This window comes from Notamacropus eugenii, chromosome 3, assembly GCF_028372415.1.
Source record: "Notamacropus eugenii isolate mMacEug1 chromosome 3, mMacEug1.pri_v2, whole genome shotgun sequence".
Lineage (NCBI taxonomy): Eukaryota > Metazoa > Chordata > Mammalia > Diprotodontia > Macropodidae > Notamacropus > Notamacropus eugenii.
In genome coordinates, this window is record NC_092874.1 from 55138893 (window position 1) to 55156526 (window position 17634).

Here is a 17634-nt window from a genome sequence, read left to right on the forward strand (position 1 = left end):
GTAAAATAATGTGAAAGGTGTCTAGATTGTGAAGGGCTTTAAATGCCAAGCAGAGGAATTTGTATTTTATTCAATTCTTGAGCAAGGGAATGACAGGATCAGACTGAAGCTTTAGAAAAATGTAGGGATAGCCCTTTAAGAATCATCTAAGAGTTGTAACAAGGAAAAATTAAATACTAAATAAATAACCAAAAAAAATGAAGAATCATGCATGGGTGCTAAAACCTAGAATGAGGTGAGGCAGAAAAGGAATGCTAAGGATGATAAATTTTTTTTTTTTTTTTTAGATATATTAGGGAGAAGAAGATCAAACAAGGGATAGGAACAGTACTTGGCATGGATGGGGCAGTGATAAGAGAGCAGAAAGAAGGGAGATTTCTTTCTGATACAAGGAAAACTTCCTAACTGGATCTATCCAGAATTGTAATGAGCTTCCTCAAGAGGCAGTGGGCCCCTCATTGGAGATCTCTAAGGAAAAACTGAATGACCATCTGTAAGCTGGAGTGTAGAGGTCTTTCTTGTTCAAATACACTAAAACTAGACAGCCTCTAGTACCCTTTAAAATTCTGATATTCTGTGATTTTCTGATCAGGGGTTACTTTTCAAGATGAGCAAGTAAACTTTTAGGGTGCATATCTATAAAGGGAATGCCATTATTTGAAATGACCTCTGGTATTTCTCATTAGGAAGATGTTTTTTATATTGTAATGGACTGATGGATCATCTATATTTCTGTGACGAGGGTAGCAACAAAGCATGGTACAAGAAGCCTGGCCGCTTCAGAGGAACATTGGTAAGGAAATTACACTAAATCCTAATTTTCCATTTTTAAGGCCTCTGTAGTGATGTAAATTCTCTTTATCTCATCAGTTCTTACTTATTATTTAGTAGAAGTTGGGAAGGGCCACAACAATCTTTCTCACTGCCTCTGTGAGGTTCCTTAGCTTTTGGGCTTCAAATTCCTCATCTCTAAAATGAAAGGGTTTGACGACATGGCCTCTGAGGTCTTCTTAGCCTGAGGTGTGGGATCCTAAATGCTTTTCTGTTCATTCCTTTATTTACATCTCTGCTCTGTTGATGGTTTTTCCTTATGCATTCTACAGCTTGAAAATGGTTTTTATTTCTCTTCCATTATTTGTTTTGGATAATGTGTAAGTCTTTCTTAGGCCAGAGTAAAGTTTGAAAAATGATGCTGCCCTTTCTCACTAAGGAGAGAGGAAAAAAAAGAGTTGTGAAAATGAAGGACAAGACAGTAACCTGAATGAATACATTTTCATCTTCCCCCGTCACTCAAGTTTGTTTTCCACTAGACAAATTCATTTGTTCTCATAGAAACTTAGTTTCATCTTCTGTAAATTAAGGGAGTTGGACTACAGGATCTTTTCTCTAGGGTCCTTCCCAGCACTGACATTCTGTGATTTTATAATTTTGTAATTTGAGGTCTTTGTAGTGTGAATAATTTATGGAATTGTTATAAATTCTTAGGGGCAGCATGGAATAGTAGTGGATAGAGAGCTGTCCTTGGTGTCAGGAAATTGGAATTCAAGGCTCATGTCTGACATATACTTAGCAGCTTGACCCTACCTAGACAAGTCCTTAATCTTTTAATCCCTCAAGCAGTACTCTGAAGACTTTAAAGTAGTAGAAAAAGTTGCAGATTTCCATTAGTAGTGGAGATTTCCTCATCAGTGGATTTACTATAGAAATGAAAGTACAAATCCAAACTGAGAAAGAAATTAGTTTATGATACACCCATATAGAGCAGAGCTCAGAAACCATGGAAGTATGTGCTAAATATGACATGTAGGCCATTGACTGTTGTCAGATGCCTTTATGCCACCTTTGTGAGCTCCTTTGCAAGTTTGTTTCCTTTACCCCTTGTCCCACCCACTACTGTGTAACCAAATCATTAAACATAATCCCTGCCTTCAAAGGTCTTACAAGATAGTTTGGCACAGCATAACTGAAGTCCCTTCCTGCTTGAAATCTGTAATCATATGATAGATTTCCCGCTAGATAAGTAATCATATATACAAATACCTTTCAGTGGGAGAAACGTACATGTTCATCTACAATTGCAAAGATTGTCCCCATCAGCAATTAGAAAAATGCAAATTAAAGTAACTCAGGTTTCACTTCACACCTGTAAAACTGACAAAGATGATAAAAGAAGGAAAAAGTATTGTGAAGGTCGTGATGATAAAGGCATACTAATATTCTGATAGAGCTGTGGAGTGTTATAACCATTCTAGAAAGCAATTTGGAATTATATGGGAAAAGTCGTGAAACTTCTTGATATTTTTGACCCGGTAATTCCATTCACTGGGCATTTACATCAAGGACATCAAAGACAGAAAAAAAAGGTTTTGTATATCACAAAGGAGAGTCATTGCAGCATGACAGGTGGAGAGCTGATTTCAAGAAGACCTCGAGCAAAGTCCTACCCCCTCATCCATGCTGTCTATGTAATCTTTAGATAGGCACTTAACTCCTCATTGATTAGGCAACTAACTGCAAACCCACATTGGTAGAAGGAGTTCTTTATGCTATTTGACCTTACCAGTGCAGTCTTTAAGCCCTAAATAAAACTGATAGTAATAAAAGGATTCTTTGTGGTAACAAAAAAAGTGAAATGCAAACAAAATGGGTGGCCATTGATTGGGAATGACAAATTGTTGTGTATGAATGTAACAGAATCGTATCTTTGTCCTGTGTCTGCCTCCACCTCTTAGAATACATTGGTTCCTTCAAAACTCACATCAGTTGTCCCTTGTGCCCATGTTAGACTTTTCCTGACAATCTCTCCTCAATTGGTAGTGCCTCTTCATCTCACTCCACCCACCCCCAATTCCCTTGTGTTTGTTTTGTATGCATTATTTTTATATTTATATATATATATATTTACACACAGATACATACATATGTACATATATGTGTGTATATACAAGTACATACACAAATATATATGTGTGTATGTGCACACATACATACATGCACACATATCTGTACCTATATGTGTTCTTGTATAGGCTGTTCCCCCTATAGAATGTCAAAGACTGTTTAATTTTAGTCTTTGTATTCCCAGTGCTTGACGCATAGTACACCATTAAGAAATGCTTGTTAGTGGATTGATAAATATGTCTTAACTCATTAGACTTTGAGTCTGAACAATTTTGCAAGTGGTTATTGAAAAGGTGTGTTTCTTTTGAGAACTTTCTGTTCTTAACCCTTTTGATCATCAAATCCTTCCTCTGCAGGCTGCTGGGGAGAGGGGTGGGGTGGGGAGGGAGGTTCCAGCTGCACATCACATGCAGCTCCACTCACTTTCCAAACATCTTTTCTTCCTTCTCACTACCTGCCTTGCCCTTTGTGGGCACTCTTCTGCTTCCCTTTATGGTTCACCTTTTTAGGTTGTTTTCCCTGTTGGAATGTAAGCATACATGAGCTACATTTTCTTTGCTTTTATTTCTATTCTCAGTATATAACAGTATGCCTGGTGCTTAATAAATACATCTCTCTTTATCTAACTGTCTTTCCTTTAAATTCTTTGAAATTTGATCTAGTAAAATCTGTGTATGTCAGACTATTTCTGCCTTTCCTCACCTTTTTCATGAATTTATCCCCAGTGTTCCCATCATTTATACCCTAACAATTAATTTGAGGTCAGATTCAGAATGGACTTTCTCCATATTATCACCCTTTGAAGAATTAGAGCTTAAGAAATTGTTAGCTGCTGTATTTTTTGACATAATTTCCCCCTCCCCTCCAGTGATATCCATATAATTAAAGTTTCCCATCAGTACTATATCATTCCTTCATGTCACATTTAATTTGTTCTCTAAATTCATTTTCTTTTTCTGTTTGTTCAATCTTTAGTATACTCTGATGGCATATGAGTTCTCTTTCTACCTCTGTTGATTGTCACCTAAATGATCTCCACTCCATTAACCCTGTATAGTTCCTGGATTTCCTCCCACAAATATCTATCAATGCTTCCTCCTCCATCATCCATTTTTCCCATCCTACTTCATTTGAGTAAAGTATATTCTTATAGAACCATGTCAGTCATGGTCTAATTCCATTGAGTCTGTGGTGTCTGAGTTCAAATTCTTTTCTTTGTGATAAGATCTCTAGTTCGCCTTGCTTTTTAGCCATGTTTTGTCTGAACATAAACATCTGAAGTTTTTTTTTTAATTAATGGCTCCTTTCTTGGATTTTCCTATAAACTTTTCAACTGCAATTCTTATTTCTCTACTGTAGGTATTTCTCTGACTTCCTGGCTGTTTTCTCCATTCTTATCTATTTCTATGAAGTATCTCATTGATATTTTGGTTACTTGATATGTGTGAATCAGTTTGAGTAATATTGCCACCTTTACTGTATTGGTTTGACCTAGCCCTGACTTATAATAATTCTCCACCTGACTCTTAAAAATTTTTGTTAAAATTGTTTTAGTGTTGATTTTTTTCTGGGTTTTATGTGTCTTGTTACATTAATGCCCAGTCATTTAGCATATTTTGTCATTATTGTAAATGGTGCTTGCTTTTCAATTTCTTTTCTTTTTTTTGTTAGTGATAAAAACTTGTTATTTTTGCCAGTTGACCATAAAAATTGTTATTTTACTGAAGCCATATTATCTTTTTTAAAATTTTTTTGCTGATTCTTAGGATTTCTATAGTCATCACGTGATCTACAAATTGGAGATATTTTAAACTCTCCTTTGCTTATGCCTGTTCCCTTAGTTTTATTTCTTGTTTCATTATATTTCAAAGATTACTCTGTAGAATGAGAATGGTAAGTGTAGGTATTCGTATTTTAATACTCTTTGTGGGATATTATCTACTACTTCTCCATTATATTTAATGCTACTTTTTTTTGTTTCAAACAGTTTTTTATCTTATTAAAGAAAAATCCTGTTTTAAAATGTGTTTCCATCAGCTGCTTTTCCCGAAGCCAATTGATAGATAATTTATGGGTTTTCTTACTAGTAACATATTAAATTTATCATTTTCTTAATATTGAACTGTCCCTTCAATCCTGGAATGAATAATACTTGATCATAAAAATGATTATTGGTAACAATAATAATAGCTATAGTTATAATATAGCACTTTAAGATTTGCAAAGTGCTTTACACTTATTTCATCCTCACAACCACCCTTTTGAAGTAGGTGCCGTTATTATTCCTATTTTCCACATAAAGGGACTGAGACTGAGAAAGGTTCTGAATTGCCCAGAGTCAAACAGCTAGTGAGGAAGAATTCCAACTCAAGTCTTCTGACTCTTAAGTCCTTGATTTATTGCTGTATTCTTGGCAGTCTGGATATAGTACTTTTGTATTCAGTGTTCAGTAATTAATACCACAGACCTATATTCTTACATTCCCATCTGTAAATTTTTTTCCATAATAATCTACACAAGGATATTAACAAGAATATTAGTAGGGAAAAGGGAAACTTTCAAAAGTGGTCTTCTAAGTAGACCTCAACTTCACCATCACACAGCTAATTAAAATGTAGAGAATATAAGTAATGTCACCAAGGATACTGTAAAGTAATGAAATAGACAGACAATGAAAGAAGGGAAACATTCTGAAGTTTACTTAGAAAATTAAAACATTTGTGATTTGAAGAACTGGGTCTGTTCATATGCATATATATGTATGTGTATGTTTATGTGTATATATGTCTGTGATAGACACACATGCATGTATACATACACACACCTGTAGTAATGTATGCGTAGTGATGACATTTCAGTTTGTACTTTATCTTGTATAGCTTTATAAGAACTTCAGTTTGGGGATCCCAAAGTTGTACTGCCGTCTATAGAAGTACCTAAATTGGACAGTTTGAGTCTAAAGCCAGAGCAGATTCTGGTAAGAAGGAAAGTCATTGAGCTTTTTTGTATAGAGAAAACTGCTTTTTCTAAATGTACATACACAGTGAGTCTGAAGAGCAGAATGTTAGAGTGGAAAAGGCCTTAGAAATCAATTTGTTCAATTCTGTCTTACAGTGGAAGTAGTTAATTGAGGGAAACTGATTTGGCACAGGTAATACAACTTAGAAATGGTGGAGCCAGATCTTCCTAATTTTAGTTCAGTGTTCTTTGTATATTACAGAGGCAGATTTTGTTTTTAGTTAACAAATTTTTAAAATTTAATTTAAATTAATTTATTAATTGCTATTATTAATTAATTAACAAAAATTACTACTAAATCTTTACACCAGTAAATTCAGAAGAGCATTATTAGTCATTCTTTTCCAATTACATTTTAGGATGCCTTTTTGAAAATTATTCGAAACGAGGGCATAAAATCCTTATGGAGTGGTCTTCCACCTACACTGTGAGTTGAAATTTGGTTTTTTTATACTATCTTAGTTGTGTCTGTGTATGGGGTTACAACAGCAAAACGGCTAATGACGTTTTAATAACATTACTGCTTTATTTCATTTATAAAAAAGTAAAGTATTATTGATTCTCGAGGTTGGCTTACCCTTCATACTGAAGAACTGAGAGATGTATGTTATATGAAATATATCAGGACTTTCTATTCATATAGCTTTCATTCTCTTAAAATTTCACGAAATAGCTTGTATATGAGTTAATATGTCAAAATGTAAGGTTTTAATGATAAAATTGTAATCTGGCTTTGCATTATAAAGAATTATTATGTCTACAAAGCCATTCCTTTGAAGTGGCAGGATAAAATGTTGTTTGTGGCACAAAGGGCAGGTGATTTGCCCAAAGTCACAAAGTTAATAACTAATGCCAAGACTGGCACCCATGTCAGTCAATTATCATTCGTTCCATTAGACTGAAGTCTTTTGAGTACCACACAGTACTTTGGGTAGTTTATATAGTCTTATATTATAAATGTATTTTACGTGTTTATAAGATGAAAGTGTCTATGCCTTGGTTCCTCGTTTGAATACCATGCAATATTTATTTGGTGTCCTATTAAGTGTGACACCCAGTATCTCTTCCGTTCTTGCCAAAGGTATTTTGATTTTTCTTTCCTTCCTAAAAGTAGATTTGTATGGGATAAGTTGTTTGCCTTGTTGAAGAAGCGAACAAAACAGGCCAGAAAAGTTGGAAAATTGTGCTTTAGAGTACTTTGCTACAAGATTCTTCAAACAAAACAAAGTTTAAGGTTTTAGATTTAGTGTAATTTAGCTTGCCCTTATAGTGAGTAGCTTGTTTTTGAGCGTGCGCTGTGCTTTCTGATCTTTGTGGTCTTATTTGATCTGTCTCTTTCAGAGTGATGGCAGTTCCTGCTACAGTTATATATTTTACTTGTTATGACCAATTATCTTCATTTATGAAATCTAAAGTAGAAAATGAAGCCTTCGTACCAATTTTTGCTGGAATTGTGGCCAGATGTGAGTCATAAGTCTATGATGTTATTTTTAAATTTCAGTTTGTCGTGGTGTTACTTTATTTGCACATCCCCCATAGAGTTAGTAGTACCAACATCATTCAGATAGTATTGGTATAGATTCCGTAGTGCTTTCCTTTACTGTAGCTCTGTGTGGAAGCTAAAATTCAGAGATGAAGCAGTTGATTGAAGGTTTTAGAGCTTGCAGATAGAAGACTTCAGATTCTAGTCTGCCTCAGGCATTATATAATGCAGTACCTTGCATGTAATGGGCACTCAGTAAGTCACTATAGAATTGTATTGCTGCAGTCAGGTTAAAAGACCTTTTTATAAACAGTTGTGTGCTTCCACAACACTGTGAAGGATCTGTCTGTAGAACAAGAAGTTCCTTGCTAAACTTAGCTTTGACTTCCCTCCTTCTGAAGGCCTAGTCTTTGAGTATATGGATCCAGAATTCAGCAAACCCAATGCATCAAGTACAAATCTAGGTTACCCCAAGACTGGGTGGCTTCTGTGTGTTTGGATGGTTTCATACTAGCTTTAAGATCATGATAACTTCCAAAGACTCATTTGAACCCAAGAGGATTCTGGACTAGGATAGAACCCCAGAGCCTTCTCCATCTAGACGTGGATAATCAGACTTGAAGGAGAGACAAGATAACATCCACATTGGGAGTGAAATTTGAAGGGTGCTGGTTTGAAGGAGGTTTTTGCCCCCATCTTTGTTGAGCTATATTTATTACACTTGAATGGAAGGAGACTGGAAAGAGAAGAAACAGGATGTCATAGGAAAGAGATTTTTGTCAGTGCTGTCTCAGAAAATAGTGTCTCATACACGTATGGAAAACCTGTAGTGATTTAAGAAAAAAGTTGTGATGCTGTGGTGGCAGTATATATTTTGGGTCTAAAGTTTGGGCATAACTCGAGAAATACGGAACTTTGATTAATCATCAGTGAAACATTAAATTATGCTGTTTATGTGCATATTGACATATATGTGTATATTATTTTCAGTAGGTGCAGTAACTGTAATAAGTCCCTTAGAGTTGATTAGAACCAAAATGCAAGCCAAGGCATTGTCTTATAAGGAATTACATCTGTTTGTCAGATGGAAATTGTCACATGGTGGTTGGATTTCACTCTGGAAAGGTTGGAGTCCTACTGTTATGAGAGATGTGCCTTTCTCAGGTAGGATTTACCTTTTTAATCTATGCTCAGTTTTATATTGTCTTTGGTTATTTATATGTACACTTTTGTGAGTGAATCATTTCTTAAACTTCTTAGGAGCTGTGTTATCGTTTTATGCACCTACAAAATACCAGAATCGATACTGAGCTTCTAGACATTTGATGATGTGTTGAATAAATTAATGAGGGGACCTATATTCAGTATATTTATAATCCAGGTTTTGTCTGTCTTACTCAGCCATTTGATTCATATTTGACCAAATTATAGTCGGTGGATGTAAGTCTATTTTAATATTAGTCTGAGCATAACATAATAGAGTAAATTCGTACTGAAAAAAAATCATTAAGGTCATCCGAATAATTTGAGGTTCAAGTAGAGAATGGGATTATTTTTACCACTGCATCCATAGAATCATCAAGAATAATTGAAAGTTGATTTTTATGGATTTGTCTTGTTTTAAGGGCCTTCAGTAGGAAACTATTTCATAAATCAGGGGATCCTAGTGGTTGAGGAATGACAAACATTAGAAAAAGAACCAGTACAAAGTAATCACTCTTTATGCCAATTGAGGGATGGTATTTAATGTCAAACCACAACAATTTCCACTTTGTCTAAGACCTAAGTAAATTATGCTTTCTTCTCCCGACTGTTTCTTTTCCCCCTTTTCTTCTTAACTCCCTTGTTTTATCCTTTCCCAGTATTCCTGTTTTCATTTCCTTGCTTCTTTGTGCTATATTGACATATAGCATTTTGAAATATAAAATACCTATTGAATCATATTATTCTCTGGTTTAAAATCAGTTGAACACAAGTATTTCAATCCCCTCCCCATCTGGAAAAAATGTCCAGTCTCTTTTATTATTTTATCCAGCTCTAGAAAATAATTATCTGATAGTTTAATTGGTATGGCACTAAATAAGTAAATTAACTTAGGTAGAATTGTCATTTTTATTATATTGTAGTCTCTTTTAAAGGTGTCCAGAGAAGAAGCTATGGTGCTGCTTAATCTTAATCAGAGAGGTCTTACTTTTATTAAAACCTGTCTTCGTTTTAACTCTAGTTTATTTATTTCTCTTCATCTTAACTCTGCTTTCTGTCTTCTAGTCTTATGTAGAAAAGTAAAATATTCATCAGTGACTTCTCCTATACTTATAAATTACGTACTTGTCAGATTCAGCTAGTGGCATAGATTGCTGGATTTGGAGTCAAGAGCACTTGAGTTCAAATCCTGCCTCAGTCACATATTAGCTGTGTGACCCTGAGCAAGTCACTTCACCCTTCTCACCTCAGTTTCCTCATCAGTTGTTGTGAAGATCAGTTAAGATAATGTGTACAGAGCTTCGAAACCTTAGAGGCACATCAATGCTTGCTGGTATTATCACTTCTCTAAACTTCTCTTACACATGTTCTTATTTCAGCTGTTCAGAATGTTTTTCATAGTACCTTTTCTCCTGTCTCCTGTACATTTTAAAACTTTAGTTTTTCCACATCTTTTTTTTTAAGGAAGCAAAGACAAAAATCACCTGCATCTGATAGCGTATTATACAATATTCCACACCCATAGTCTCTCCCATCCCTGCAGTGAAAGGAGAGACATGCATTTTCTTAACTCTTTTCCTCACCCAAGCTTGGTCATTATAATTACACAGCTTTCCGTTTTGTTTTAATGTTCCTTTTAGCATTAATGAAAAGCAATCATGGGTCATAGTTTTTGATAAAGAAACTCTTGAATAGCTGGGAAAAATAAAATACTAAATTAAAAAAAAGAAAAAAGGGGGGAAATAAGGTGGAATTTTTATGGAAATGTTGGTGTGGATTATTTTGAATGATATGATCAATTTTGTATAGATTATACCAGTGGTATCAAACTCAAATTGAAACAGGGCCAATAAGCCATATGTAAGGATCCCTGCAAGCCTCATGGTGACTTACAAAACCACATATTAACATGATCTTCTTTAGGTTTTTATTGACTTGGTTAAATATTTCCCAATTACATTTTAATCCAGTTCACCTGCACTCTTGACACCTCTATATTCCACCTAAAATGTGCCTGAGTGGAGAAAAACTGATCGGAAAGCAAATAGTCAATGGGATGTGTTGGTTCTGTCCCAGAGTTAGAGTTTTCTTTCTCTCCATTTATTAATATAATATCAATTTGTAATATCCGACTTGATATTTCACTTCTCAGAATATTTCTTTTCTGTTTTCACAGCATTGTACTGGTATAACTTTGAAATGTTTAAGAAGTGGCTTTGCAAAACCACTGACAAACGTGAGCCAACTTTTGGGATTAATTTTACTGCAGGGGCAATGTCTGGTTCTGTGAGTCATTTTTTATGTTATTAATATTTCAGAATACTTATGGTCATGTCATTTAAGATTGTATATATAACTACTAAATAAAGTAATGTGTAAATACAATATTTTTTGATGGGAGAAGGGGCCTGATGTTAAAATTTACTGGCATAGGAAACAGTTTGTGTGGAAGCTCCCTAACAGTGTGCATCAACAGTTCCTCAGCAGCTGATTGTTGAAGGGAGCTGCCCAAGGGGCTGAAATGTGAAATGCCTTGCGCACAGTTTACACGGTGTCAGAGGCAAGACTCCAAGGCTAGTTCTCTGCCATTGCTTCATGCTGCTTCTCATGTAACATCAATGAATTCAGCTAATCAGAAGTGATTTTCTGAAGTGTTTACAGTACTGTTTAAGTAAGATAAATCAAATGCTTTAAATATAGTAGAATATAACTACAATAAATAAACCCTTTCTTCAAAGGCTATCTTACGTTGACAGTCTATGGCAAACATTTGAAAAACTAATTTAGGCTTATAGATTTAGAGCTAATGGGGATTTCAGAGGCCTTCTAGTCTAATCCCTTCATTTTATAAATGAAGAAACTGAGGCCCATGGAGTTTAAATGATTTGGAGAGGTCACCCAGGTCAAATCAGAGATGAAGGATAGCTTTTAGTAATAATTTATATTTTTGTCACTTATACTTTCACATTATCCATCAATCCTGATTCTCTGAGTGCCCCATAGTGCCTCCTAATCACTTTATATGTATTTTGTGTGTATGTTCTATTGATTTATCTCTGAACATGTATCCTCCAGTAGACTGTAAGTTAGCCCTTTAGGACAGAGACTCTTCTGTCTTTGTATTTGTATCTCTAGAGCCAAGCATAGTTTCTGGCACGTTGTTGTTGTCGTTCAGTTGTGTCTGACTCTTTGTGATCCTCTTTGGGGTTTTCTTGGCAAAGGTTTGCCATTTCCTTGTCCAGCTTATTTTATAGATGAGGAAACGAAGGCAAACAGAGTTAAGTAACTTTCCCAGGGTCACACAGCTAGTAAGTACTTGTCTGAGGCCAGATTTGACCTCAGGAAGATGAGTCTTCCTGACTTCAGGCCTGATTCTCTATCCATTGTACTATTTAGATGGCCATAGGCCTTCCCTGACTGGGCACTGAACCTGGGCTGTGGTGGTAAAAGTGCTGAATCCTAATGACTAGACCACCACGGGTTCTGGCACATTAGTAAGTGCTTAATAAATGCTTGTGCGTTGATTTACTTTAAGACATATTATATCCTTTCTATATTGCATTAAAAGAAACAGATTCAATGAGTTTTCACTTGCCTGAGGTCTGTCTAATTGCGAGTTTATTGTTCTTTTCTGTAATATCATGTTATCTTTCATTAGGAAGTAATCCTTATGTTTGTACCTCATATCTGTACCAAATGTTGAAGTAATCTAGCCCTGGAATCAATGAAAACAGGATTTTTTAAATATTAAATAGTTTATTAATTGTACAAGTTGTGATGTCTGGGGGCAAGCAGGAGGCCTACTGTTAATATACTATTTAAAGATAAAGAGTAATTAATGTTTACTTTCCAATAGATTGCATCTATTGCGACTTTACCATTTGATGTTGTAAAAACACAAAAACAAACCAGACTTGGGATATATGAAACTATTCAAGGTAAGTTTTGTGACATTTTCAATTGATTTTTAAGAATGTTTATTATGTCAAGATTCTCTCTGCTTTTCTCCTGTTTGAGTGAATATAATCTATTCTATAGAATAACGTAGTTAGGAAATTTGAAATTAAAAAATGTGTGTTCTGTTATCGTCTGCTGACTTTAATAATTTATTATTTCTTTTGATGAGTTTTCCTCAGAAATTCACACTGACTCAGTTTTCAGAAACGTGATTCTAAAAGAGATTTTAGCGGAGAAACTTCCAGCATTTTAGAACTTAGCATATTCTTTCCCCAGATATCTTTGCCAGTTGAAACTCTTCTTGTCTTTTAAGGCCTTGATGAGGTGCTATTTCTTCATGAAGTTTCTTTAAACCTCTTAGCCTTTTCTTTCCTCCCCTTTCCAACTCATTCCACTCTATCATATCACTCTAGTTGGATCTTTTTGTACATTCTTGTCTGATAACTTGTAGTTTAATGTGCTAAATAAATTTCCTTTTTTGTTATTTGTCCTATTAATCACAGTTGGCTCTTGACAAATATTAAATTTTAATTTTTAAAAATTTTCCTCATTAAGCAAATCCCACATTTGTGTTTGGAATGATTACAAGTAGATAGAGTATCCATGAGATCCAAATATAAAATGGTTTTAATGATCTTTCTCTGTCATTTTCTGTTTTTACACTCCAACCTTCTCTTTTTTCTTTTCTTTCCTATGTTAGTTTTAAAAAATATGAACAATAGGTAAACCAAAATACAAGAAAGAGAAAATATAGGGAAATTTTCTCTCTTCATTCTTTGTGTTGATTTATTTCCAGTAACAGAAATATTATAAAGATAATCAATTTTGAAAGACTTGGGAATTCTGATCAGTAGAATGACCTACCACAATTTGGAACACTCATGAAATATACTGTCTACTTTCAGATCCAGACGTGATAAACTGAGAGTGCAGCGTGAAACAGTTTTTTCTTTATTTTCCTTGCTTCTTTTCCCTCCTAACATGGCCAATGTGGAAATTTGTTTTATATGAGTGTATGTGTTTGTGTGCCTTTGTACTAGATTTTTATTGCTTCCCTCCTTATATGACAGGGTTGGGGGGAAGGAGAGGACTTGGAAATGAAAAAATAAAAATGTCTCTGCTTTAAAAAATTAAAAAATTATTATTTTTAGAAGGACCTCAGACATTTTGGGATAAATAAGTTTAGATCAGCTTATCATAGCATAAACCACAATAAGTTCTAAATGTATATGCAACTTAAATATAAACAGTTATGTTAAAAAAAATTAGAATAAAATTAAAGGAGATACCTTTCACAATGCAAGGGAGAATTCTAAACCAAATCTAGGAATAGAGGTGACCATAAAACGTTAAAACTAGATGAAGCTGAAAAGGTTTTATTTAGATAAAAATCATTGCATGTGAGATAGTTATTTTTTTATTTTATATGAAGATAAGTCAATTAAGAAAAATATCTTTGCATCAAATAACTCTAATGAAAGTGATATCCAAGATGTATAGGGAATTTTCAGAATATAAAAAAAACTCTTTAATTGTTCCTAGGATATACGTAGTCAAAGGATATGAGCAAATAATTTTCAAAAGGAAATTTTTGCAAACTATCAGGGACTATATGAAAATATGCTCCAGATTACTAATAACATGAGAAATACAAATTTTAAAAAGTTTCAGTTTCCTCTCACACCCATAAAATTGGAAAATTGACAAAAGATGGAGATCGTAATAAAAAAAAGAATTACAAGGGCCACAGAAGAACTGACACACTAATAAAATAAACTGTTGGTGGAGCTGTGAATTGGTTCAGCAGCTCTAGAAAACAACTCAGAATTATGGGAGAAAATTCACTAACTTAACTGTTCCTGTCTTTTGACCCAGAGATCCCCCTCCAGGGCATGTTTCTTCCCAAGGAGGGTGAGTGATAGGAAGAGAGGTCCCATGTATATCAAATTATTTGTAGCAACATTCTTTGGGAAAATCAAAAACTGGAAGTAAAACGAGTGCCAATTCATTGGGGAGTGGCTGAACAAATAGTGGTATGTATGTGTTATATACGTTATTATGCCATAAGAACTTAGGATTATGAGGATTTCAGAGAAATGTTAAGTGAGCAACTGTAGGAAAACAGTGTGTGTCCATAGTGACTACAACAATGTAAACAGACATGATGAGATGAAGCTGATTGCTGTATAATTATCATGACCAATCTTGCTCTCTGGGGAAGGGGGAAGAAAATGCATGTCCCTCCTTTGTTTTGTGACATGGGCTACTCTGGGTGTGGAGTGTTTCCCGTGATATTTGGAGGTGGCAAGTCCTGACTTGGGAGAGAACAGGAAATGAGTGTGAGGGTTAAAAAAAAGCATCAGTGACCATTTTTTACAGACACTAGGGAGCCAGCTCCATCTTTTTGATGTCTCTTCTGTACTCACTTTTCTATATGACACTCTCTGCTCCATACCTTTTATTTTTAACTCATTTTGCTTAGTTGATAAAATATACACAGTTTTGGGCTGAATTTAATTTGGTCAGCAGTCTTTAGCTTTCCCATCTCCTTCATTTCGCCACCAGTCTTACGGTTATTAAAGCTAAGTAGATTTAGTTTAATCTTAAAGTAAATTTCAGTTTTTTAACTAGAAAAAGAATATCCATGCTTATTTACCAAATAAAGAACTTTCTCTTTAGTTTTTTCCTATTAAAAGTAGCTATTTAAAAAACTTTTTAGGTCTCTTTGGTTGGTTTATTGTATTAACTATATTTCATAATAACACTTTCACATATAGTCATTTTTTTTATATACCATCTTCAGAGAATGAGATTTCTTCCACAAGTGAATTTTCCAAATGAAAGTTTACTTTTTAATTTAAACATTGTTATAGGAATTTTTCTGACATGTATTGCATATAATTTAATTAGGTGTCTCACTGTGATGTTTACAGAATGACTTATTATTAATTATTATTGAACTCTACAGTCACAGAAACATATACTTTTCACAGCTGAAATGGACCTCACTGGCCATCTTAGTCCAAATCAGCACCTGGACTTTTTTTTCTGTAGCATAACTGACAAGTGTATCCAGCCTTTGCTTAAAGATGTCTGAGGGAAAAATCATGACCTCCCCAAGTGAAGTCCATCTCACTTTCTTGCTGTTTCCCCATACATGATGCTTCGCCTTCTGGCTCTGTGCCTTCTCAAAGGCTGTCCTGTGTAGCTGAAGGAAGTTCTCCCTTCTGTTTCCTTCAGTGATTAGGACTTTAATGATCCCCCTCCTCCATATCATCTTATATTTATTTTGTTTACGTGTTTGTGTGTGCCACTTGTCTCCAAAAATTGAATGTCAGTTTCTTGAGGGTAGGAATTATTTTATTTTTGTCCTGGTAAACCCATGGTCCCTTTCACTATGTATTTGACATATAGTAGTCTTTCCTATCTTTCTGGACTAAATAGAGGTATTTGAGCTAGATAGTGTTGTAGTCAATGCGATTTTAACTGGATGAATAAAAAGACTCATGGAGAAGTCGTTAATGGGGCAATGTCACTTTGAAGGGAGGCCTCTCAGAGTTGTCTGAGGGACTGTTTGACCTTGTTCTTTTCAACATATTTATCAGTGAATTGGATGAAGTATAAATGGCATGTTTATCACAATTTTCAGAAAACATAAGGCAAGAAATGAACATGCTGGGTGATAGGATTCAAAAACATCTTGAGAAACTAAAATGATGGTCCAAATAAGAGAATATTTAATAGGAGAAAATATAAAATCTTACCTGGACTCAAAAAATTGTCTTCAAAAGTATATATGATGGGGAAAAGTATGCCCAGTCAGCAGTTCATTTGAAGAGTATCTTGAGATGTTACAGATGATATGCTCAACATAAGTCAACATGGCAGCCAAAAATGGATGTAATCTATATTAAGAAGCATAGAGTCCAAAACATGGAATTTAGTTGTTGAGCTGTACTCTGTCCTGGTGTTCATCTAAAGTGTTCATTTCTTAGAGCAACATTTTATTATTTTTTTCCCAATAATGAAAATCCCTTTTTTCTCTCTCCACACCTCCTCCTCCCAATTTAAGACAGACTAAACCCTTGTAACAAATATGTTGGCAAGCAATGTTGGCCATGTCCAAAACATGGTTAATATGCTTGTTTCAGGAAGAACATTGGCAAGATGGAGAGCAACCACAGAAAGGTAATCAGGATGGTTTAGGAAATGGAGGTTAGGTGAAGGAATTGGAGGAGTTAGTCTAGAGAAGAAAGTTGAGACTTTTCTGCTTGGCTTCACAGAGCAGAGTGGAGGAGCAGTGGGTGGAGGGTGCAGAAGGGAACATTTCACATGGAAATAACTTCCTAAGGATTAAAACTATCCAGAAGTACAGTGGGCTGCCTCATGAGGGTTTCTTTCACTTTAACTCTTCAAAAGCTGACTGAACAAATACTAGAGTTATAATAGAGTATATTCTTGTTCAGATACTTATTGAATTCAATGGCCCCTTAGGGACTTTCCAGTTCTGAGTAATTTTTAAGGTTTAAAGTTAGAGAAAACATGGAGGTTCTTTAACATCACAGTTATCTTTCTATAGCTTCTTTACTTTTACTATAGAGGTTCTAAATTTGAAATTATGAAAAAAATTAAAATGACTGTTTGAAATAATAAACTTAACTGATTGAAATACAGTTAATTGATTTTTATCAATGTAGAGGACCCTTGGGATCCCTGAGCTTTTCCCATCTGCTTTACAGCAGAATCTTCCTACATGTACTCTCTCCCTCTGTTGGGAGGTGAGCTCCTAAAGAACAGAGATTGGCTTGCTTTTCATTTTGTATCTCCAGGGCTTAGCACCATACTTTGCACATGTCGTTGTGGTTCAGTTGTTTTTCAGTCATATGCAGCTCTTTGTTGACTCCATTTGGGGTTTTCTTGGCAAAGATACTGGAGTGGTTTGCCATTTCTATCTCCAGCTTAATTTACAGATGAGGAAACTGAGGCAAACAGGGTTAAGTGACTGGCCCAGGGTCCTACAGTTAGTGTGAGGCCAGATTTGAACTTGGGAAGATGAATCTTCCTGTCTCCAG

General features: G+C 34.9%; 1 protein-coding gene across 3 annotated transcripts in view; it reads left to right on the top strand.

Annotated features, from left to right (window-relative positions):
- SLC25A40 (solute carrier family 25 member 40) overlaps positions 1-17634 on the top strand; it is a 43271-nt gene that overhangs the window by 23118 nt on the left and 2519 nt on the right. For all 3 annotated transcript variants that reach the window (XM_072651604.1, XM_072651601.1, XM_072651603.1), the window contains exons 4-9: positions 687-793; positions 6279-6346; positions 7261-7382; positions 8393-8566; positions 10782-10891; positions 12462-12543. In XM_072651604.1, the coding sequence (XP_072507705.1) occupies positions 687-793; positions 6279-6346; positions 7261-7382; positions 8393-8566; positions 10782-10891; positions 12462-12543 (663 nt within the window). The remainder of the gene's footprint in view (positions 1-686; positions 794-6278; positions 6347-7260; positions 7383-8392; positions 8567-10781; positions 10892-12461; positions 12544-17634) is intronic.